The sequence below is a fragment of the Heterodontus francisci genome, chromosome 36 (genome assembly GCF_036365525.1).
Source record: "Heterodontus francisci isolate sHetFra1 chromosome 36, sHetFra1.hap1, whole genome shotgun sequence".
Classification (NCBI taxonomy): domain Eukaryota; kingdom Metazoa; phylum Chordata; class Chondrichthyes; order Heterodontiformes; family Heterodontidae; genus Heterodontus; species Heterodontus francisci.
This window is the reverse complement of record NC_090406.1, coordinates 25,970,937-25,996,564: the sequence shown is the minus strand read 5'-3', so window position 1 is coordinate 25,996,564 and position 25,628 is coordinate 25,970,937. Positions and strand designations below refer to the sequence as shown.

At 43.0% G+C, this 25,628-nt stretch overlaps 1 protein-coding gene across 3 annotated transcripts in view; it reads left to right on the top strand.

Moving 5' to 3' along the window:
- The window catches only part of nfic (nuclear factor I/C), a 535,921-nt gene that overhangs the window by 44,154 nt on the left and 466,139 nt on the right, over positions 1-25,628 (top strand). For all 3 annotated transcript variants that reach the window (XM_068016379.1, XM_068016380.1, XM_068016378.1), the window contains exon 2: positions 8,155-8,686. In XM_068016379.1, the coding sequence (XP_067872480.1) occupies positions 8,155-8,686 (532 nt within the window). The remainder of the gene's footprint in view (positions 1-8,154; positions 8,687-25,628) is intronic.

The window sequence follows — 25,628 nt, the reverse complement described above, 5'->3', positions numbered from 1 at the left end:
CTACAGCCGCTCCGTGACATCCTTGACCAGGGAGGCAACACACCTGGAGTCATGTTTACTGCCGCAAAAATGCCTGTCTCATCCCCAGACTATTGAATCCCCTAACACTATTGCTCTTCCACTCTGCTTCCTCCCCTCCTGTGCAGCTGAGCCACCCGTGGTGCCTTGGACTTTGCTCTGGCTGCACACCCCTGAGGAACCATCGCCCTCACCAGTATCCAAAGTGGAAAACCGATTAACAAGCAAGATAGACTCGGGGGCTCCTGCACTACCTACCTGGTTTTCTTAGACTGCTTGATGATCACCCATTCCCTCTCTGCCTACATGCTACTAACCTGCGGTGTGAACACCTCCCTAAATGTGCTAACCACGTAGTTCTCAGCCTCACAGATACACAACAGTGACTCCAGCCGCCACTCGAGTTCCGAAACCCGGAGCTCAAGCTTCTGCAGCTGGTGACACTTCCTGCAGATGTGTTCATCTAGGACACATGGTGCGTCCATGACTTCCCAGGATGTACATTCTACTTGGCTGAGCTGACCTGCCATACTATAACTTTAAAAGATATTTATTACAATTAGAATAAGTAGAATAACTTACCAGTTACTCACCAATCAATTTCTTCCCCTGTACCGCAGTAAGAGCCAGCTACTGGAGGCTGAAAACAGGTAGAAAAAGAAAGAAAGGAGCACCTTCCTCACCGAACTCCCTCATTCACCGAACTCCCACTTTACACTCTGTGCAGTCAAAGCTGCACTCAGTGCAGACCAAACTGCACTGAGGAAGCCCTGCTTTTACACTTTCTGAAAAACAACTGATTCAAGCTTATGAAAACCTGTTTAAGCCAGCTACCTAAGTAATTGCTGCAGCTGCTCCCAGAGAGCTTGTCTCCCCCTGTTTTAAGGCTGGAATAAAACTTAACTTCTCTTAACTTAAGGAGTTAGTTAAGTACATTTAACTGTAACCTGTTTAGTTGGGAAACACATGCTAAAGGTTCTATTAATAGTGAGATGATTGCACTGGGACAGTGACTGTGACTAATCATGACTGTTCTATATCGCTATTGAATTTCAAGCTCTCCTGAGGAGAATTGGAGGAGTTGATGTGAGATGCCAAACCAATTTCCGCACTCACTCTTAAAATAGTGCTCCTTGTAATTGTGAACAACTTAATGGGAGTACTTGGAATCAAATAGGGAAGACCACTCCTAGTGTTAATTTGAAGTAGCCTGAAATGTTGTATTTTGAAATATAAAGACCCACCAACATTATACTTTCAAACAGGAACGACTGGTGGATCACCAAATGTGATGGGCTTAAGAAAAAGACAGCCTCAAAGAGAATGTGTACATGGCTCTTCTGATCAATCAAAAATAATCCCTGTGTTGACCTTGCATTAAGCCAGTCTTGTTCAGTATGGTTTGGACTGTATGCATGTTTGATTTGATAATCTGCACCTATTCTCCAGAAAGCACAGTTTGAACTGAACAGACGTGGATGTATATTTTTGGTCTTCAGTTATGAGACAGGAAACAGTTAAGCCATGTTAGCTGCAGAATGCTTTGATACCAGTGTTTTACATTGCAAGGTGTTAAATGTGTATTTTGTACTTTAATGGGGCAATGACAATTAAAGCACAAGGAAAGAGAGAGTAGAGGTTCACACCATGGCAAATATTGCATTTGTGGTGGCATTTACTCGCTGTGAACTCAACATGCTGGAATTGCCTTGGAATTTTGCGAGCAAGCTGGCCCAAGAGCTGAACTTGTCCAAGCATCAGCCCCTGTGAGTATTGGATTTCTTTGTATGGCACTGAATATCAGGGAAATTCCACCTTGGAATTTTTGCTGGCTCAAATGAGAAAGGGTTAAGCAAGAAGCAGCAGCAGCATTTTTGTGATTATTTAGGTCAAGGTTATAATATTGCTGCTGATCTGAGGAGTAGCTGTGCAGTGCAACAGTTAAGGAAGCAGATCCATGTTATGCTTGCTGCCTGCCCTTTGCTATTAACGCAACAACAAATGGAGCTTTGTGTACATAGACTTGGATAAATATATAGAGCCCTGTTCCTCAGATTGCTCAATTTTAAAATCAGGAAAGAATGAGTCTCGACATCTGTTATCTCTTGAAGTCAAAAGATTGAAAAATAAGTTTATAAAGTACCCACCTTAGATACTTTGTAAAATCCATCTTTGCTTGGGCTTCAGTACTAGCAGTGTGAGACAGACTACCTGTCCATGCTGTTTTGCATCTGTTGTTTCAGTGTAATCTGGATTCAGATCACCGACCCAACTCCTCAATTAGGGTCACTGACCCGAAACGTTAACTCTGCTTCTCTTTCCACAGATGCTGCCAGACCTGCTGAGTGATTCCAGCATTTCTTGTTTTTGTTTTCCTCAATTATACTGCTACTTTCATGTCATTAAACATGCTTTGCTTAATACTAAGATAACAGTATAACTGCACTCTAACTATTATCACAGATTTGATGAAATAATTTTAATTGATTGGCAAAATCTTAGGCTAAAGCTATTAAGGCAAGACATGATAATAAAGGAACATAGGAGCAGGGGTAGGCTATTCGGCCCTTTGGGCCTGATCTACCTTTGAGTGTATACGGCTCCCCTATTTTGTATCTGTTGTGAACCTTGCTGCCAGAGATGATGGTAATTTGTTAATCTGGCCATTGTTATTCACAAAACGTGATAATCCAGGGCAGTTTGGAACAGCAAATGTTGCAAACTTTCGTGTAAATGTGGTTTGTTTATCCAGCATTTTACTTAATCTGATAGAATGTACCATCAGAGCAGGGATGTATGAAAATTGGCCAGATGAGACTAAGGCTGTCACAGATTTTTCAAAATTCAGTATCCAGAAAAATGAATGATATATGCTTCATAGATGACCCATGCCTATTTTTGATGCTGGCTTAGTCTGCTTTGGTTAAAATTGTACATTGTTGAATTATTCTCTTCGTCCTTTATTTGTGACCTCGCTCCTCCCTATCTCTGTAATACGTAACATCCTTCAGTCGTACAACTCTCCAAGAACTGTGCATTCCTCCAATTCTGGGCCCTTGTGCTACCCCACTGCCTTCAACCAAACATTGGTGGCCGTACCTTGGTCCTAAACTCTGGAATTCCTAAACCATTCTGGCTCTCCACCTTTCCTTCCTCCTTAAAAAAATTGTCTCTTTGACAAAGTTTTTACTCACATGTCCAAATATCTCTTGGCTCACATTGGTGTCAATTACACCAACTGCAGCTAGTTACTTAGGTAGCTGGCTTAAACTGGTTTTCAGAAGCTTTAATCAGTTATTTTTCAGAAAGTATAAAAGCAGGGCTTCCTCAGTGCAGTTTGGTCTGCACTGTGTGTTGCTTTGAGTGCACAGAGTGTAAAGTGGGAGTTCGGTGGGTGAGGGAGGTGAAGTGCATTGGAACGTTTTGCTATGTTAATATCACTATATCAATGTAGGTTGTTGTTGAATGTAACAAAAACATAAAGATTGCCAGTAAAGCAATGAAAAGAGAAAAACACGTGTAGCCATTGGAGATGTTTACTATCTAAAAACTTATGTCTGGGTAATGCATAAGGATCAATAACCTCACTGTTATCTAATCGTGATCTGTAATTGTAACTTGTGAAAAAATATGCAACATATATTCTGAACTTCTGTTCTTTGTTCAATAAGAGTAAAAGAGTGGAATGCTGTAAAGTAAGAACAAACAAATGCACAGTAGTACTTCTTTTATTCGTTCATGGGATGTGGGCGTCACTGGCTAGGCCAGCATTTATTGCCCATACCTAATTGCCCTTGAGAAGGTGGTGGTGAGCTGCCTTCTTGAACCGCTGCAGTCCTTGGGGTGTAGGTACACCAACAGTGTTGTTAAGAAGGGAGTTCCAGGATCTTGACCCAGAGACAATGAAGGAACGGCGATATAGATCCAAGTCGGGATGGTGTGTGGCTTGGTGGTGTTCCCATGCCTCATGCTACCCTTGTCCTTCTAGGTGGTAGAGGTCGCGGGTTTGGAGGTGATGTCAAAGGAACCTTGGTGAGTTGCTACAGAGTATCTTGTAGATGGTACACATTGCTGGCACTGTGCGTTGGTAAAAGGAGTGAATGTTGAAGGTGCTGGATGGGATGCCATTCAAGTGGGATTCTTTGTCCTGGATGGTGTCAAGCTTCTTGAGTGTTGTTGGAGCTTGAGGCCTGCTCAGGTCAGGAAAAAAGAACACAACCCGAACCCGACTGAACCACAGCGGACCTGAGCCTGACCCAGCCCGAGTCCCTCTGATTTTGCCCCGAGCCCGACCCAACCCGAACCCGCCCCCATCACACCCAACACGAGCCCGACCCGACCATCCCTTTACTTACCTTCCGACTGGGAAGCTCCACGAAGCTGCAGCGCATGCATGATAACGTCATAGTGTCGTCACTCGCTCACTGTGCAAACTCAGTTTCATCATGGACTCCGAGCTCAGGTAAGTTTTTTTATTTTTAATACTTACCGGCACAGCATTTACCGTGTGTGTCCGGCCCGACCCAACCCGAGCACGACCCAGACTCGGCCCAACCCGACCCGAGCCCGAAAGCCGTACCCTGAAGATGGGCCCGAATCGACCCGAATCCGACACATGTAGTTGGGTCCCGTCGGGTTCGGGGCGGGTAGTAGGCCTCTAGTTGGAGCTGCACCCATCCAGGCAAGTGGAGAGTATTCCATAACACCTCTGACTTGTGCCTTGCAGATGGTGTACGGGCATTGGGGAGTCAGGAGATGAGTTACTTGCCACAGAATTCCCAGGCTCTGACCTGCTCTTGTAGCCACAGTATTTATGTGGCAGGTCCAGTTCAGTTTCTGGTCAGTGGTTACCCCCAGGATGTTGATAGTGGGGGCTTCAGCAAAGGCAATGCCATTGAACAACAATGGGAGATGGTTAGATTCTTTCTTGTTTGAAATGGTCATTGCCTGGCACTTATGTGGCGCGAATGTTACTTGCCACTTATCAGCCCAAGCCTGGAAGTTGTCCAGATCTTGCTGCATCTGGACACGGGCTGATTCAGCCTCTGAGGAGTTGCAAATGGTGCTGAACATTGTGCAATCATCAGTGAACATCCCCACTTCTGACCTTATGAAGAAGGGAACGTCATTGATGAAGCAGCTGAAGATTTTTGGGCCTAGGACACTACCTTGAGGAACTCCTGCAGTGATGTTCTGGGCCTGAGATGATTGACCTCCAACAACACAACCATCTTCCTTTGTGCTAGGTATGACTCCAACCAGCAGAGAGTTTTCCCCCTGATGTCTAGGGCAGTCAGTCTCACCTCACCTCTGGAGATCAGCTCTTTTGTCCATGTTTGGACCAAGGCTGTAATGAAGTCAGGAGCTGAGTGGCCCTGGCAGAACCCAAACTGAGCGTCAGTGAGCAGGTTATTGCTGAGTAAGTGCCGTTAGATAGCACTGTCGATACCTTCCATCACTTTGTTGATGATCGAGTGTAGACTGATAGGGCGGTAATTGGCTGGGTTTGATTTGTCCTGCTTTTTGTGCCCAGGACAAACCTGGGCAATTTTCTACATTGCCAGGTAGATGCCAGTGTTGTAGCTGTACTGGCTAGAGGCACGACTAGTTCTGGAGCACAAGTCTTCAGTACTATTGCTGGAATGTTGTCAGGGCCCATAGCCTTTGCAGTATCCAGTGCCTTCAGCCATTTCTTGATATCACGTGGAGTGAATCGGATTGGCTGAAGTCTGGCATCTGTGATGCTGGGGACTTCAGGAGGAGGCCAAGATGTATCATCCATTTGCACATCTAGCTGAAGATGGATGCAAATGTTTCAGCCTTGTTTCTTGCTCTGATATGCTGGGCTTCCCATCATTGAGGATGGGGATATTTGTGGAGCCTCCTCTTCCAGTTAGTTGTTTAATTGTCCACCACCATTCATGCCTGGATGTGGCAGGACTGCAGAGCTTTGATCTGTTCCGTTAGTTGTGGGATTGCTTAGCCCTATTGCATGCTGCTTCTGCTGTTTGGCATGCAAGTAGTTCTGTGTTGTAGCTTCAGCAGGCTGACACCTCATTTTTAGGAATGCCCGGTGCTGCTCCTGGCATGCCCTCCTGCACTCTTCATTGAACCAGGGTTGGTCCCCCGGCTTGATAGTAATGGTAGAGTGGAGGATATGTCGGGCCTTGAGTTTACAGATTGTGGTTGAATACAATTCTGCTGTTGCTGATGACCCACAGCGCCTCATGGATGCGCAGTTTTGAATTGCTAGATCAGGTCGAAATCTGTCGCATTTAGCGTGGTAGTAATGCCACACAACATGATGGAGGGTATCTTTAATGTGAAGACGGGACTTTGTATCCACACGGACTGTGCGGTGACCACTCCTATCAATACTGTCATGGACTGATACATCTGCAACAGGTAGATTGGTGAGGATGAGGTCACGTAGGTTTTTCCCTCTTGCTGGTTCCTTCACCACCTGCCACAGACCGAGGTATGACCTTTAGGACTTGGCCAGAAATGGTTCTACCCAAGCCAGTCTTGGTGATGGATATTGAAGTCCCTCAGCGAGAGTACATTCTGTGCCCTTGCTACCCTCAGAGCAATAGCCTGGGCCGCTGGATTACTAGTCCAGTGCCACTACCAACATGCCACCGCCTCCCCTTTTGTGTTCGACAAAAATCCTCAACACCTTAAAAGGGTAATTACCTTGCATAGTGATGAGCTGTGACAGAATAAGATTTCCTCATCTAGTGCATTTTTATTTCATAACCACTGGTGAAAATCAAACACTTATCAAAAACTATGATCACACTGGGAACAGTTTAACAAGTTACTGGTAAAGGTTAATTCTATTAGCTAGTTTTTGTCCCAGATGTTGAAATGATTGGATATAGTTTTCACCCAACTCAACACAAATACTGTAATTTAACTCAGAAGTGCTGTTGTTGGACTTATGGTGCATTGCATTTTAACGAGTAGTTCCAGGAAGTGTTGAGGTGGTACCTTTGGCTTCTCATTGAAGAGTATAACTCTAGTGACTGAACAAATTCATTAAATTTCAGCTTTAAACTTTTTAGTCATTGCTAAAGAACTAGCTGTCCCACTGGCTCTTCACTTAAACTGCAAGCCTACCTGGTATTTAGGCACACTGGAGCGTAAGTATGTCTACACCGAGCTCTACCTGCCTTACTAGAACACGAAAATAAAAGCAAAATACTGCAGATGCTGGAAATCTGAAATAAAAACAAAAAGTGCTGGAAATACTCAGCAGGTCGGGCAGTATCTGTGGAGAGAGAAGCAAAGTTAACGTTTCAGGTCTGTGACCTTGCATCAGAACTGGGAAGGTCACAGACCTGAAATGTTAACTTTGCTTCTCTCTCCACAGATGCTGCCAGACCTGCTGAGTATTTGCAGCACTTTTTGTTTTAATTACTAGAACACAATGTGGACATGGCAGTACACCTGCATCACCCTAAGTAGGTACCTCTCTCAAACTGTTATGCAATATAAACACACCATACATATGATAATGTGCTGTGTCTTTAAATGTGCATTTGTGTGCTGTATCCTTAAGAGACCAGACAGTAACAAAAAGTTTGTTTAATAGGTAGGACTGTTTGTCATGAGATGGCATGATAGCCAGCAGTGACATTGACTAGGAATGTGTTTCCAATACTGAAGAGTATGTTTTATCTGTTCTGTTGAACACAAGTTCTAAAAGGTCACAGAAACCAAAGATTCGGGAAATGTTCACAGGTCCCGTTTAATGAGAATTTCAATTCTGAGTGAGTTCAAAGCTGGACAAAGCTAAATAAAGATCATTGTATATATTGTTTCTGCATTCAGATGTAAAGTGTTTAAAGATTTGTTCAAATAAAGAGATTTTAACACTGGAGGTGTTACAAAAGGGTAGGTGAGAAATTCTTTCACTTAAAATTTCAGAGCTGTATTCCCATGACGACATATTTGTGGCACATGTATAATATTCATATTACCTTATTACTGTTATTACTGACAAGTATCTGGGAGAGCTATTCCAAATCTTTTGTAACTCTTATGTATTGTTATAATGACCTGTCAATATATAGTATGAGAAGGATGTCCAAGGTTATTAACCACTGCATCTGAAACTGTGTTATCTTTTATCAGGATGAGTTTCATCCATTCATCGAGGCACTTCTTCCACATGTCCGTGCATTTGCCTACACGTGGTTCAATCTACAAGCTCGGAAACGAAAGTACTTTAAGAAGCACGAAAAGCGGATGACAAAGGATGAAGAGAGAGCAGTGAAAGATGAGTTGCTGACTGAGAAAGCGGAGGTGAAGCAGAAATGGGCCTCAAGGCTGCTTGCCAAGCTGCGCAAGGACATCCGTCCTGAGTATCGCGAGGATTTCGTGCTGACCATCACAGGGAAGAAGCCTCCCTGCTGTGTTCTCTCCAATCCGGACCAGAAAGGCAAAATAAGACGCATAGATTGTTTACGGCAAGCGGATAAAGTTTGGAGGTTGGATCTAGTGATGGTGATCCTGTTTAAAGGGATCCCTTTGGAAAGTACTGATGGAGAGCGTCTGGTGAAGTCCCAACAGTGTAATAACCCCATGCTGTGTGTGCAGCCCCATCACATAAGTGTTTCAGTTAAGGAACTTGATTTATACTTGGCATACTATGTGCAAGAAAGAGGTAAGTGGCATCATGATTAGTTTTCAAGGTTTAACATGCTCCTTTTCTCCACCATTCTCCACTACAGCCATTGTGAAAAGCTCGCAAAGTTTGTTTATTTAGAAGTTATACTTTTTTAAATGGTGATCTTACTAACTGATTATGTACATGATAATAGCCCTGTATAAATAAGGGGCAAAGCAAAACTGACAAGGTCCCATTGCTAAATTGTAGCAAATGACATTCATGAGGAAACACATTATCTGAATGTGTCAAGAACCTGACTAGAAATACTTCATTATTATAATGAAATATTATTTTGGGTGTTAAAGTTTTGATTTTACAGGTCAGTTATATAAAACTATTTTAATCCAAGTCCAATCACGTACCTTTAAACTGTCATAGTTGGTTGAACCCATTTTTAAAATCTGATTAACAAACTAGATTACAAGAACAGATGAAAAATATTAACAGATTCTCATAACATACAGAATTATATTGTGGTTTAAACCAGGAGCTCCCTCAAATCTTGTCAAGAATAGAGTCTGCTAGATTACAAATATTCTATGTGACCATATGTGCTACATAATTAAGGGAACCCATTATAACCTATAAGTTAGTGTTTCTGATATTAGTAAACTAACACGTAATGTTTAGGATAACATTTCGTTATTTGCTATTTTAGCTGAAGTGTTAACCAATTTAAAATAGAGTGGTCAATACTGACATTAAAATAGCGAATCTGGATGTATTAAACATTCAGCTGCTAATACTAACAGCAGTAATTTCTAGCGTGGCAATTTTAATGCTTTTATCCAATACTGAAACGTAAAATTTGATTTTTTTTCAGTGTGTAAGTTATTTTGATAGAGGTTCAATTTCCTGGAACCTCATGTTCCTGTATAATCAGCCCCCTCGATTTCCTGCGGGACCACATTAAATGGATGTAAATAAGAGCTTCTCAGTTCTGCAAGTGAAGTACATTTCAAAATCAGAGTTGAAAGAGACAATATCCATTTTGTTCACATATGAGCTTATCAAAAGCCTCATTTACACTGTGAGGTGACCCCATTCTGATCTGAGCTGGAAAGGACACCTTTTTGTTTACATATGCATCTGGACTAACCCAATTCACACACTAGCTGGTATCAAACTGCTAATCTGATATATGTTCTGTACCATTACTGAGGACACAAAGTCTACCAAGACTTGAATAAGAGTATTTCTGAGGATGTAGTGCACAAATTCTGGGCTGGATCACTGCGTAAAACAGCAAAGATTGTAATATCCCTGTGCTGTTTTTCCCAGCATAGTATTACTTTGCTGCTCTTAATTGGAAAAATAAGAGATACTGTGATTTCATACTTTAAAAGATAAAATATTATCTATTGTCCTTAAAGGATTTATAATTTGAGGTGTGGCGTCAGTTGAACTTGGCAAGTCTCACTCAGCAACTGCTCACATTTCAGGTCATTTGCTAACAACAGGCTGGTTTCTCAGCATATCTTGTGCAAGGATTTGTCTGCATTTACTTTTGGATTGTTTAAAGACCCATACAGAGTAGATAAGAAACAACGGCATGCCAAAAAATAAACACGCTGAATGCTATTGGACCCCATTACAGATGAATGAGTTTTGTAATTCAATAGCAAGAGGTAGTTTATTTCTTTACAAAAAATTTTAGTTACAACACAGGCTGTACAACTTTGATTTTTTTATATTTTAAATAATTGTTTCCCCATGAAGGAAAAATTTGGAGATGTGAAGTAATAGTTCAGATTTCCTTTATAGGGCTAGATAGCACGCTACTAGCCTTTGGAGAGATGCAAGCAAATGGATACATAACTTCACAAGATAGAGAGGATATTGTTACCAGGGGGCATGATCAGAGCAATGTAAAGCCCATGAGGAGAAATGAGATGGAGACAGTTCAAAATGGGGTGGTTATACGATTATCCAGGAAGTGACAGAAATGCAGTCTTCTTCTCCTCTGTGCCTAGAGGCACGTGAGACAACCCATTGTTTCCACTGCTTTTGTATCCAGCAGATCGTGCTCTGGGTTATTTCTGTAATGACACCCCTTTATAAGTAAATAGATAACCTGACCAGGGGGACCAGCTAGTTGTCATGAATACCTCGTCAGATGTCAGCCCAGTATTAAGAGACTGGAGCATTAGTCTCCTGCTTGCTGGAGCTGTGATGGAGGAGTGAGGAGATACTTTGCTCCCATTGGTCACGAGTACCCACTGGGTGTCAGCCCAGTATTCAGAGACCGGAACGCTCATCTCCGCTTGCTAAGGCTTCCACAATGGGGCTCAAACCCATTATGCGCTGACTCAGATGCAGGAATATGACCACTAAGCCACGGCTCATTCCGTAAGTAGTACTTTAGGGTAAAGTAAATATTCAGTACAATTAAAATAACTTTATTATGGTGAGATTTTATTGTAAAAGAAATTAGCACCATTTTGGATGAGAACTCATAACATAATTCAGCTCACAATCACCTGATGTAAATCATAGTTGGGGAAGCTCCTGATAATCAATCCAAAAGTTGTATTATTAAAACTTATTACTAATTTCTGTTACCTTGAGTATAAAACAACATAAAGCGAATTTTACAAAGAGAATTGGTCTATTTTTATATCTTCATCATGGAAGAGGCTGTTTGGTGTGTGATTAACATGTCATTTCATTAGTAATGACGTAACTGAACTAGATCAAACAGGAGTCTCTACTCCTACACAGTGTTTCAGGAAATCAGTCTTCTCACTCCCTTCAACACATTCAGGGTAAAGTGGAATTGCTCATTTACTTAATCAACTTCTGAGACATTTTGGAAAATATTTTCTTTATATAAAAAAACAGTCTGCCATATTTTCTCCTTTCAGGACCATTATAACAATAATGTAATGTTGGCTAGTAAGTGAAAATGAACTGATAATATATTTTAATAACATTTCTGGAGTTTCCCTTCAACACATTGCCACTGACAGCACTTCAACATCAATATGCTTTAGTTGTCATTGTGCAACTTTGCTGGCTTTTCATCAAAGGTTTCAGGCCACCTTTAACTGCAAACCTCTGGCTTCATGCTCACGATTAATGACCAATTTGCAGTGTGTAAACCCGCAAGAACAGCAGCAGAGTTAAGATGTTAAGTACTCTGAGCATCCTGTCTTCATGTAAATCTAAATGTAAATCAAGTCTTTCCTTGGCCAGTGTTTTCACTGCCCTTTACTTCAAGTTTACTTGTGAAAAGATGAGTAAATTAACTAAGATACACATCAGTGTAATTTGGATTAGTCATTTGTGTTTAGCGATTTCTAGATTCTAGTCATGATGATCTGTGTCGAGAAATCTTCTGTACACCCAGTGATGATTGTCATAAACTTCTGTACTAATGGCTTCGCTTCTACTTCAGCCATTTTTTTCACAATGTTACTCCAGTAGAATCTTCTGGTAGGAACTCCAGTCGCATCACATCAAATTATAATGTCTGCAGAACTTATTATACTGTCAAAGTACCAAGACCTGAATGTTAGGAATATTAAGATCAGTACATTATTGAGCTCATTTCCTGAGGGTATATTAAAGTTAACGGAAAACAAAAACAGAAACTTTATTAAATAAAAACAAAAAATGGTGGAAATACGCAGCAGGTCTGGCAGCATCTGTGCAGAGAGAAGCAGAGTTAATGTTTCAGGTCAGAGAAGAAGGATCTGTGACGTGAAACGATAACGCTGCTTCTCTCTGCACAGATGCTGCCAGACCTGCTGCGTATTTCCAGCATTTCTTGTTTTTATTTCAGATTTCTAGCGTCTGCAGTATTTTGCTTTTATTTACAGAAACTTTATTGTTGAATTTGTGTGTAGATTGGATTCAAGAAAAAAAAACAATTAACCTGACTCTAAGGGATGTCATTCAGAACTTAGAATGAAATGTGCGCTGTTCAAAACAAGATGGTAATTCTTGTTATTATCACACTTTGTCCCGTGTGCTACACAGAGGTGGGATGTACATGAACAGAATGATAACAAGTGATATAGGGTCTGCTATGATACATGGTTTTCTAAAAGCCTACAAGTAAAACAAAAGTTATGGAAATACTTTCAGCTAATCTCTTGACAATCTGTGCTTCAACAAATTTCAATTGTTTTGTAATTAAGATGGCTAGAGCACTGAATTTTTATTGCTACCTCAGAGTCAATTTCTGTTGTCTGCTCTTGTGTAGGGCAGTCAGAAATGATTCAAGTTTTTTTTTTAGAATCCCATTTTCTCTTTCAGTGGTTTCACAACCTTTCCAATCAGGTGACTCAATCCCTCCTCCCTCCCCCCCACAATCCCACAATGATTCAGAAACTGTTAAATAGTCTACCCTTGCAGATGATGTATGATCCAAGTTTGCAATTACCCAATTGCAGTCATCTCCACTTTGGACTTTATGTACACTTGTGCTTTGCTTAGAACCACCTTGACAGGTGGAATATAAAAACACAGCGTACAGCTTTGACAAGCTAAAATAACTGAAATATTCACTTCGCTTTTGAGAAGCGGAAGCAAACATGGTAAACAATGCAATTTGCAATGATAGTCAAAGGTTAAGAACACAAGGGATTAATTTTATGCTCTTCATGCCCTATCCCTGCAAAATTTGAGGTATAGTTTTCTATTTAAACTATTACATTCTAAAGGAAATATCATGTCTTTTTCCAGCACTATTTTTTTGGGTCCTTGAGATCTTTCCTTTGTCAGTAGTTTTAAAGAGACAGAAAAGAAAATGTTTTGATTTTTGTTACTATTGTTTTGCAAACTAATGTAGGACATATTTTTCACTTTCATCTAAGACAGTGTGAAATAAATTCATGATAGTTAATTTAATGTATTTTGCCCTCCCCATGCCCCTACAAAAAATTAGCATCTTTCGGGAAACTTGTGTAATTGGTCTAATAAGCAATTTGGCAACCCCATCCTGGAGAGGTACTTTTGTTCTAAGAGTTGCAGTTTTGAATTCTCTTTTGGATAATTTCAAACCTGCTGTAGTTAATTTTGTGAAATTCCCTTTGTGTGACTGGGTCTCTAAACGAATATCACAAAAATTACTTGGCTGGTTACAACATGCCAGCTACAGGATAATAGTTCATCTCCAGACTGAGGAATGCCTCTGGAGGAGTTAAATTGCATTGGCAAATGAAGCTTTCTTTTTACTGGAGCAGATGATTGGATACAGTCCTAGAATAAGAAGTGTTAATCTGCATCTGCAGTTCCTCAAAGAAGGATAAATATTTTGATTCTGCAAATATGAATTATCTCACAGGTTCTGGAGTTGAGTGTACATTTTAGTTATACTTTATTCTAATCCTGAATCCCCTCATTCTTTATTTTTAATACTTCCTCTGCAGGATCAGTTCATTTCCCTGCAGCCTCCCACAGATTGGAAACCAGGATAGCCTTGTCTCTGGAATCCACAATGTTCCCTGTGTGGGGAGCCAACTATGTCAGTATTAACTTCCTCAGTATGGGATCCTGCCATAGGCTTTCACTCCAGCAGATTTGGTGAGAACTGACAAAACTCATTCACTACTCAAGCAGATGGATTTGAGTGACAGATCATCCTGGGACTCGATCCCACAGCCCCAGACAGTTCACTGGCAGTAGGTTAAACTGCTGAAATCAACCAAAAACCTGCCAGGCACCTTGGATCTAATTTCTGGCCATCCTGCTACTCGCACTTAGCCAACCACTGTAAGGTTAGCAGGCGCAGCTGTCAGATTTGCACTGCTGTTGTAACTTTTGCTAACCCAGAGGTTTTCCTTGTGGAGTAACAGAGCTGACACTTATACCTTAGTGTATATGAGATCACCAAGTTCCCATAATACTATACCTGGCAGTTGGTGTGTGAAAATTGAGTAATATGATTAAATTGCAATGTGCAAATTGAGACTTTTTTTCATTTGTCCGTGAGATGTGGGTATAGCTGGCTAGGCCAGCATTTATTGCCCATCCCTAATTGCCCTTGAGAAGGTGATAGTGAGCGGCCTTGAACCACTGCAGTCCTGGGGGTGTAGGTACACCAACAGTGCTGTTGGGAAGGGAGTTCCAGGATCTTGACCCAGAGACAGTGAAGGAACGGCGATATAGTTTCAACTCAGGATGGTGTGTGGCTTGGAGGGGAACTTGCAGGTGGTGGTGTTCCCTTGCATCTGCTGCCCTTGTCCTTTTAGGTGGTAGAGGTTGCGGGTTTGGAAGGTGCTGTCGAAGGAGCCTTGGTGACGCTGCAGTGCATCTTGTAGATGGTACACACTGTTGCCACTGTGTGTCAGTGGTGGAGGGAGTGAATGTTGAAGGTGGTGGATGGGTTTCCAATCAAGCAGGCTGCTTTGTCCTGGATGGTGTTGAGCTTCTTGAGTGTGGTTGGAGATGTACCCATCCAGGCAAGTGAAGAGTATTCCATCACACTCCTGACTTGTGCTTTGTAGCTGGTGGACAGGCATTGGGGAGACAGGAGGCGAGTTACTCGCTGCAGAATTCCTAGCCTCTGAATTATCCATTCAATATAATATTCAAACAGAAAAATGTAATGTCTGCTTAGATAGTTCAGATTCAAAATGGAGCTTCTCAGCTGTTGAGGTGAGCTGCTACAGGGATAGAAAAGGCAAATCAGTGTTCAACTTAAAAACAGAACATGAAAGTGTTGGCAGGGATACAACACTGAGGCAAGAATATATTTACAAAACATATATATTTAATTGGCACCAAGGACTGAGCATAGAGTCATAGAGTTATACAGCATAGAAAGAGGACCTTCGGTCCATCGTGTCCGTGCTGGCCATCAAGCATCTATCTATTCTAATCCCATTTTCTAGCACTTGGCCTGCAGCCTTGTTTGCTATAGCGTTTCAAGTGCTCATCTGAATACTTCTTAAATGTTGTAAGGGTTCCTGCCTCTACCACCCTTTCAGGCAGTGTGTTCCAGATTCCAACCGCCCTCTGGCTGAAAATATTTTTCCTCAAATCCCCTCTAAGCCTTCTGCCCCTTACTTTAAATCTATGCCCCCTGGTTATTGACCCCTCCGCTAAGGGAAAAAGTTTCTTCCTATCTACCCTATCTATGTCCCTCATAATTTTGTGTACCTCAATCAGTTTCCCCCCTCAACCTTCTCTGCTGTAAGGAAAATAACCCTAGCCTATCCAGTCTCTCTTCATAGCTGAAATGCTCCAGCCTAGGCAACATCCTGGTGAATCTCCTCTGCACCCTCTCCAGTGCAATCACATCCTTCCTATAGTGTGGCAGCCAGAAATCTACACAGTACTCCAGTTGTGGCCTAACTAGCGTTTTTTACAGCTCCATCATAACCTCCCTGCTCTATCATTCTATGCCTCGACTAATAAAGACAAGTATCCCATATGCCTTCCTAACCACCTTATCTACCTGTGCTGCTGCCTTCAGTGATCTTTGGACAAGGTCCCTCTGACCCTCTTTACTTCCTAGGGTCCTACCATCCATTGTATATTCCCTTGCCTTGCAAGCCCTCCCAAAATGCATCACCTCACACTTCTCAGGATTAAATTCCATTTGCCACAGCTCTGCCCATCCTACCAGCTCATCTATATCATCCTGTAATCTAAGGCTTTCCTCCTCACTATTTAGGACACCACCAATTTCCGTGTCATCTGCGAACTTACTTATCATACCTCCTATATTCATGTCTAAATCATTAACGTACACTACAAACAGCAAGGGCCCCAGCAACAATCACCCTGCAGTACACCACCGGCCACAGGCTTCCAATCGCAAAAACAACCCTCGACCATCACCCCCTGCCTCCTGCCACTAAGCCAATTTTGGATCCAATTTGCCAAATGGCCCTGGATCCCATGGGCTCTTACCTTCTTGACCAATCTGCCATGCAGGACCTTATCAAAAGCCTTACTGAAGTCCTTGTAGACTACATCAACTGCTTTACTCTCATCTACACACCTAGTCACCTCCTCAAAAAATTCAATCAAGTTTGTTAGACATGATCTCCCCCCCTGACAACGCCATGCTGATTATCCTTGATTAATCCCTGCCTCTCTTAATCCTGTCCCTCAGAATTTTTTCCAATAGTTTCCTTACCACTGATGTTAGATTCACCAGCCTGTAATTACCTGGTTTATCCCTACTACCCTTCTTGAATAATGGTACCACATTCGCTGTCCTCCAGTCCTCTGGCAGCTCTCCTGTGGCCAAAGATGATTTGAAAATTTGTGTCAGAGCCCCTACAATCTCCTTCCTTGCCTCACATAGCAGCTTGGGATACATCTCATCTGCGCCGGGGGATTTATCCACTTTTAAGCCCGCTAAGAATGCTGATACCTCCTCCCTTTCAATGTTAATTTGTTAAAGTATATCACAATCCCCCTCCCTGATCTCGACACCTACATCATCCTTCTCCATAGTGAACACAGATGAAAAGTAATTATTTAAAACCTCACCTACGTCCTCCAGCTCCACATGCAGATTGCCACTTTGATCCCTAATGGGCCCTACTCTTTCCCTGGTTATCCTTTTGCCCTCAATCTACTTATAAAATGCCTTGGGATTTTTCTTTATCTTGCCCACCTGTGTTTTTTCATGCCCCTCTTCGCTCTCCTAATTACTTTTTTAAGAACCCCCCTACACTTTCTATACTCCTCTAGGGCCTCTGCTGTTTTCAGCCCTCTGAATCTGCCATAAGCCTCCTTTTTTTGCTTATCTAATCCTCTATATCCCTTGACATGCAGAGTTCCCTGGACTTGTTGGTCCTACCCTTCACCTTGACGGGAACATGTTGGCCCTGAACTCTCACTATTTCCTGTTTGAATGACTCCCACTGGTCTGATGTAGACTTTCCTACAAGTAGCTGCTCCCAGTCCACTTTGGCCAGATCCTGTTTTTTCATATTGAAATCGTCCTTCTCCCAATTCAGTACCTTTATTTCCGGTTCATATTTGTTCTTTTCCATAACTACCTTAAATCTTAGAGTTATGGTCACTATCCCCGAAATGCTCCCCCACTGACACTTCTACCACTTGTCCGGCTTCATTCCCTAAGATTAGCAACACTCCAAAATCTGAAATGTTACATTTGTGCTACACAGTCAAAATTAGTTAAATTAGCTAACTTTAATGTCAGTAGTGAGTAAAAGAGGGATAATAGTGTTCACTCTTATGGACTTGATTTTAAACATGACTTAAGTTTATTTATTTAGAGATACAGCACTGAAACAGGCCCTTCAGCCCAGAGTCTGTGCTGACCAACAACCACCCATTTATACTAATCCTACATTTAATCCCATATTCCCTACCACATCCCCACCATTCTCCTACCACCTATCTACACTAGGGGCAATGTACAATGGCCAATTTACCTATCAACCTGCAAGTCTTTGGCTTTGGGAGGAAACCAGAGCACCCGGCAGAAACGCATGCGGTCACAGAGAGAACTTGCAAACTCCGCACAGGCTGTACTCAGAACTGAACCCAGGTTGCTGTAGCTGTGAGGCTGCGGTGCTAACCACTGCGCCACTCTTAATTCAGTGATGCTGAGGATTTTTTTCATGTTAAGTACTGTACTAAAAACTTGCTTTGCTCAAGTATTGCCAGGGTATGATTTCATACACATAATGGATTTTTCAGCTCTGGGAACAAGGGAGAAAAACAGCTCCAGCGACCCGGGTTCAATTCTGGGCACTGCCTGTGTGGAGTTTGCAAGTTCTCCCTGTGTCTGCGTGGGTTTCCTCCGGGTGCTCCGGTTTCCTCCCACATGCCAAAAGACTTGCAGGTTGGTAGATAAATTGGCCATTATAAATTGCCCCTAGTATAGGTAGGTGGTAGGGAAATATAGGGACAGGTGGGGATGTGGTAGGAATATGGGATTAGTGATGGATTAGTATAAATGGGTGGTTGATGGTCGGCACAGACTCGGTGGGCCGAAGGGCCTGTTTCAGTGCTGTATCTCTAAACTAAACTAAAAACTTTTCAGTGGAATGTAAGTCTTGGGCATATTCAATACATTCACAACATCTTTTTTCAGTACCCAAAGATGCAAAAAAACCCAGGAAGGACAGGATCGCTTTAGACTTTCCCATGGGCATTTAGGTTTTTAAACGTTTTGTGCGGCAAGTTGCTGAAAGTGTGAGCTGATAATGTTACAGTGAGGGAAACAGGACATCCTGGGACCTGAATGAACAGGGCAAAGAATTGTGTGTCTCCTTAACCAATCAGATTGAAGGATAGAGGATATGCAAATTAGAGTGGATAAATTCAATGTCAAATCAGGTACAGAAAGAGAAAAAAAGGAAAGAAAGATTGGATTGAGAGAGAAAAGAGAAAGGAAAGGTATTTTTTAAAAAGTAACTCCATTTCTAAAACCTCCAACAACAATTAAAACCTGAGGAATGAGAATCCACAACTGTAATAGTTAATTTTCAGTGACAGAAGTTGACTGGCAGTAAATAACATTTATTACATCATTAAAAGTGTACTTAGACTGAAATGGACGAGATTTAACTTTCTGGGGCAAGTTCTGTTCACATCTACTGCATAGATACAGAAACTTCATATCATTCACTCCATTTCAATGACGAGGCACACAGTGAAATTCCGTTTTTGTGAAGAAGCACAACTCAGGCGGCAACTTTTGCATATTTGAGTTCACTTGCGCTTATTTGAAATTACTGTACCATTTCCATTTGTGCATACATAATAATGAGTGCCATTAGTGTCACTGTTATTTTGGCAGCAAACTCTGGGTCATTGAATTTATTTTGGACAAATCATGGTAAATTTTAACATACTAAAGGGAAGTGTAGTTTACTTAACAGAGAAGCTGTAAATGATGTAATTTATATGCAAGTTACAAAAAAATCTAACTGCTCCAGGTGTGCTGTGTGCAAAGAGGCATTAGCCGAATTGACTATTTGTGATATTTGGCTATGACACTGGTGGAATGTTCTTCTCATATTTGATGGCTTCGACTTGAACTATGTACAAAAATAGTAACAGTTCAGATCAACCCCTTTCTTCCCTTCAATTTTCCGTACTGGGTTCATCCTGATCGATGTTTTAAGTTCCTTCAGCTGTCTCCATTCTTTTCTGAGGGCTGTTCATCTAGATTTCCACTCAGCTTATTATGGATTTATAAAATTGACAAGTACTATAGATTGTTGAATAAGAAATCACATGGCTCTGCTACAGTAAATGGCAGGAGCAGCTGCTGGCCTTACATCAGGTACTGGGTGTACTAGATCAGGTTACTGATTCAGAACATATTGATCATGTTTCAGCTGTATCGATGTGTCTGGTCAGAAGTAGCATTTCAGATCCAGGGCACAGGAAGCTATGGGATAATGTGAACTGGTTTGGTCTCAAACAGTTTGTACTGGTAGAAGATGAAGTAAAACTGCCAAATATCTGTAAGCCCTGTTTGCACTGGAAAGTTTTTAACTGATTGAATCAAATATGCAGACTATTGTGTAACTCTGATTCCTACCTCCCTCATTTTATCAAATGCATACTGATACACACTGGGAGGATTGGATGGGGAGGGGAGATTCCTGTCTTTGCTCATGTTAGCAAATAAATATTCATGAATAAAAAGTGTTACACTCGCATCTACGTTTTAGTGAACCACAACTTCTTGCATTTATCTAGCATTTTTAACATAGCAAAATGTCCCAAGGGGCTTCATAGGAGTAGTTTCAATCAAAATGTGACACCAAGATACATAAGGAGATGTTGGGGTAGATGACCAAAAGCTTGGCCAAAAAGGTAAGTTTCAAGGAGTGTCTTAAAGGATGAGAGGTAGGGAGGTGAAGAGGTTTAGGGAGGAAATTCCAGAGCTTAGGGCATCAGCAGCTGAAGGCACGGCTGCCAATGGTGGAGCAATTAAAATTAGGAATGCGCAAGAGGCAAGAATTGGAAGAATGCAGATATCTTGAAGGATTGTAGGGCTGGAGTAAGTTGCAGAGATAGGGATGGGTGAGGCCATGGAGGGGTTTGAAAACAAGGATGAGACTTTTATAATGAAGGAGTTGCTTAACTGGACATCAATGTAGATCGGTGAGCATTGGAGTGATGGGTAAATGGGACTTGGTATGAGTAAGGTTATGGGCAGCAGAATTTTGGATGAGCTTAGGTTTATGGAGGGTGGAAGGTGGGAGGCTGGCCGGAAGTACGTTAAAATAGTCAAGTCTAGGGGTAACAGAGGCATGGATGAGGTTTTTAGCAGCAGATGAGCTGAGGCAGGGCAGAGTCTCATGATGGTACAGAAGTGGAAATAGGCAGTCTTAGTGATGGTGCTAAAATAGTCAAGTCTAGGGGTAACAGAGGCATGGATGAGGTATTTAGCAGCAGATGAGCTGAGGCAGGGAAGAGTCTCATGATGATACAGAAGTGGAAATAGGCAGTCTTAGTGATGCTGCAGACATGTGATCGGAATCTCCTTTCAGGGTCAGATATGACACCAAGGTTGCGAACTCTGGTTCAGGATCAGACACTTGCTGGGGAAACGGATGGAATTGGTGGCTAGGGAACAGAGATTGTGGCAGGTACTGAATTGAATGCCTTTGGTCGTCCCACAATTCTGTTGGAGGAAATTGCTGCTCATCCAGTACTGGATGTTGGAAAAGCAGTTTGACAACTTAGAGACAATGAAGAGGTCAACAGAGTGGTTGTGAGGTAGAGCATCAGCGTACATGTGGAACTAATGTGTTTTCAGATGAAGCTGATGAGGGGCAACATATAGATAAGAAATATGAGGGGGCCAAGGATAAATCCCTGGGGACACCAGGCATAGCTGTGCAGGTGCGGGAAGAGAAGCTATGGCCTGAATTTTTTGTTGGGCGAGAGGCCCCGCCAAAAAGCTGGTGTCGAGCTCTCCACCACCAGGTCTGGGGAGCCAGGCTGGGATTTTTCACTCCCCAGGTCCTTAATTGGTCTTGGGCAGGACATGCACCTCCAGTCTGAGAGCCGGCAGCTTAGTCCCAGCAGCGCCACCAGGAGCGGTGGCCGCTGCTGGGACTACACCCAGCCATCCAATCAAGGTGAAGGACGACCCCGGAAGACAGGTATGTTTTTATGGCCTCGCTGGGGACAATTGGTCAGGCCCCTGTGAGGCAAGGGGGATCAGTTAGGGGGGGCAGGGGAAGTGTTGTGCGTTGGGGGTGGTTGGGGCTTTGGGGGCAGCCCTCCGCGGCACAAGGTTCCCGATAAAGAGGGCTCGCTCCAACCCACAAGAAGGCCACCTGGTTTTACCAGGTGAGTTTCTTGAGGCTTCTCCCGTCCGGCCGCCGAGGGAAAAATGCCCGCAGCGGCAGGAGGAGGCCAGTTAATTGGCAACTTAAAGGCCTGGATTAGCCTGAGAAAGGCAGGCCATTTCTCGCCGCCACCACCCTGCGTAAAATCGCAGCGGGGGCAGGGCATTGTCGGGAACAGCTCCCCCACCTCCCACTCAATTTTACGGTCCCCCGCCACCAGCCCACTCGTTTAGGGGCTGTAAAATTCTGGCCTATGACTGGATATGTAAGAATAGACGCAGGTGCATGAAGACAGGAATTTCACCACCAACATCCCACCCCATCAGACACAAGCTTCGGAACAGAATGAGTTTAGTATTCGAGTAGTTTAAACTCGATTTGAGGGGTAAGGCAGCCCCAGTGTCATCCTTGGATCTGGGTGGGGCTGCAGGATAGGAAAAATGAGAGATCTAATACAGACTTTTAAAAAATATTCTTCTTTTAAAGATAACTTTATTGCAAAACCATATTTTTCAATACACCTGTTTTTAAATTTGAGAAATTAACATTGTATCCATGAAATTGATTTGAAGATAATATCTACTTCATTGAAAGTTTTTAAAAACATTTTTCAAATGTATGAAGGATTCTAATGTTTCTAGCAGAGATCCTGAAGGTTTTATTGGATGATGATAATCACTGAACTTAAAAAGTTAGTGGCAGCAATCAATAAAGGAGCATGGAGCTGGTTGGGTATAGTGGTCAATATTAATTAAATATTCAATCCAGAAATTGCTTTTAGACTCCATTCGTATTCTTATAAAAAGTGGCAGCAGGTCGTGTCCTGTCTGATGCAGAGTCTTTATTGGCAACTTACTGTGAATAAGGAAAGCAGAACTAGTTTACCTCGGAATTAGTTCAGGTAGTAACCTCTTCAGGTAGAACATGCTATATCAGTTAACCAAACAGTAGTGACCATGTAGCAGTTAGATCAATTGAGCTGGCTTTGAATTCTAATATACGTATCCAGTTGATGAGAGTTGAAGCAAATAATTTTGGATTGCCCTTGCTAAGTGACACATTGATGTTGTATTCTACAGACTGTTACTTTTTTATTTGGCAGTTTGAACCCTGCTTTGTAATCAATTTACATCTGTTGCCTGCACTCAGGGATGTTCAGAGAAGCAGGCATCACAACATTCATGATTGGTTATCCCCACCTTATGTTGGCAAGTAGCTGTTATTGTCGCACATGCATTTGTTTCTCAGTTTCATGCTAATTTAGCCAACAGCTGTTGACATCATACATGTTTGGCTTGCTGAGACAAAATCTACATGTTGTTCTGTAGTGAATGTTCCAAGAGAGTCTAATGGTAGATTTGAAGACAGAGGGCTGGATTTTATAGAAAGGAAGGTAGTCCCACTGCCGAGACTGAAAGCGAATCCCGCGCCCGCATGGGCAGACGGCAGGACCCCAGGGTGATTTTACCCATGGTGGTCAATTAAGATACCGCTGCCAGGACTGCCATCCAATTGAGGACGGCGGCCCACCTCTCAGAGCTGCTGGCTCAATCAGAGGGTCTTGGCAGTGCCACCGATGCAGGTGACCACTGCTGAGGCCGCAGGGAGAAGAAGAGGGCACCTCCATGTTGAGGCGCCCTTGAATAGCAGTTAACAATTTTTTTAATGTGCCGGGTCCTGGCAGGCAGGCTCCAATGATCGGAGGGATGAACCCTCCAGTTGCGGCATTGGAGTTGGGGGGGTGGGGGTGGGGCACTCCGTGGCACTCCGTGGCGATGGAGCGGTCATAATTTTAGGATAAGGGGTAGCAGATTTAAAACAGAGATGAGGAGAAATGACTTCTCTCAAAGGGTCATGAAGCTGTGGAATTCACTTCCCCAGAGTGCATTGGATGCTGGGACATTGAGTAAATTTAAGGAGGAGATAGACAGATTTTTAATTAGTAATGGGCTGAAGCGTTATGGAGAATGGGCAGGAAAGTAGAGTTGAGGCTGAGATAAGATCAGCCATGATCGTATTGAATGGCGGAGCAGACTCAAGGGGCTGAATTGCCTACTCCTGCTCCTAGTTCTTATGTTCTTATAAAGGAAAGTGCCACTTCCCCCGCCCCCCCCTCCAACCCCGAAACCCACTGGGAGGCTGCCTTGATATACCTTGTGGTGTCCCCATAGGGTGGGGGTCTGTCACGACCCCGGTAAAATGCCAGCGGGGGCAGGAAGTGGATGTTAATTGGCTAATTAATTGCATTAATTGGCCGCCCACCTACAGTTGGCAGGCAGTGCACCGCTGCTATTCCCATTGTTAACAGCATTCCGTGGTGGCGGGAAGACGTCAGGCTTCCCTCCCCATGCCTTCTGTGCCGTTTTATGAGCCCTCCTGCCTCCCAGCCTATCTCCAGAGGGCTGGTAAAATTCAGCTCAGAGAGTCAATTAAAGCACAAAGCAAGAGCTAAGGTCCTAATCAAGCATAACATGTAAGAACGAAGAACAGTACAGCACAGGAACAGGCCATTCGGCCCTCCAAGCCTGCGCCGATCTTGATGCCTGCCTAAACTAAAACCTTCTGCACTTCTGGGGACCGTATCCCTCTATTCCCATCCTATTCATGTATTTGTCAAGATGCCTCTTAAACGTCTCTATGGTAACTGCTTCCTCCACCTCCCCCGGCAACAAGTTCCAGGCACTCACCACCCTCTGTGTAAAGAACTTGCCTCGCACATCCCCTCTAAACTTTGCCCCTCTCACCTTAAACCTATGTCCCCTAGTAACTGACTCTTCCACTCTGGGAAAAAGCTTCTGACTATCCACTCTGTCCATGCCGCTTATAACTTTGTAAACCTCTATCATGTCGCCTCTCCACCTCCGTCGTTCCAGTGAAAACAATCCGAGTCTATCCAACCTCTCCTCATAGCTAATGCCCTCCAGACCAGGCAACATCCTGGTAAACCTCTTCTGTATCCTCTCCAAAGCCTCCACGTCCTTCTGGTAGTGTGGCGACCAGAATTGCACACAATATTCTAAGTGTGGCCTAACTAAAGTTCTGTACAGCTGCAGCATGACTTGCCAATTTTTATACTCTATGCCCCGACCGATGAAGGCAAGCATGCCGTATGCCTTCTTGACTACCTTATCCACCTGCGTTGCCACTTTCAGTGACCTGTGGACCTGTACGCCCAGATCTCTCTGCCTGTCAATACTCCTAAGGGTTCTATCATTTACTGTATACTTCCCACCTGCATTAGACCTTCCAAAATGCATTACCTCACATTTGTGCGGATTAAACTCCATCTGCCATTTCTCCGCCCAAGTCTCCAACCGATCTATATCCTGCTGTATCCTCTGACAATCCTCATCACTGTCCGCAACTCCACCAACCTTTGTGTCGTCCGCAAACTTACAAATCAGACCAGCTACATTTTCCTCCAAATCATTTATATATACTACAAACAGCAAAGGTCCCAGCACTCATCCCTGTGGAACACCACTAGTCACATCCCTCCATTCAGAAAAGCACTCTTCCACTGCTACCCTCTGTCTTCTATGACCGAGCCAGTTCTGTATCCATCTTGCCAGCTCCCCTCTGATCCCATGTGACTTCACCTTTTGTACCAGACTGCCATGAGGGACCTTGTCAAAGGCTTTACTGAAGTCCATATAGATAACATCCACTGCCCTTCCTTCATC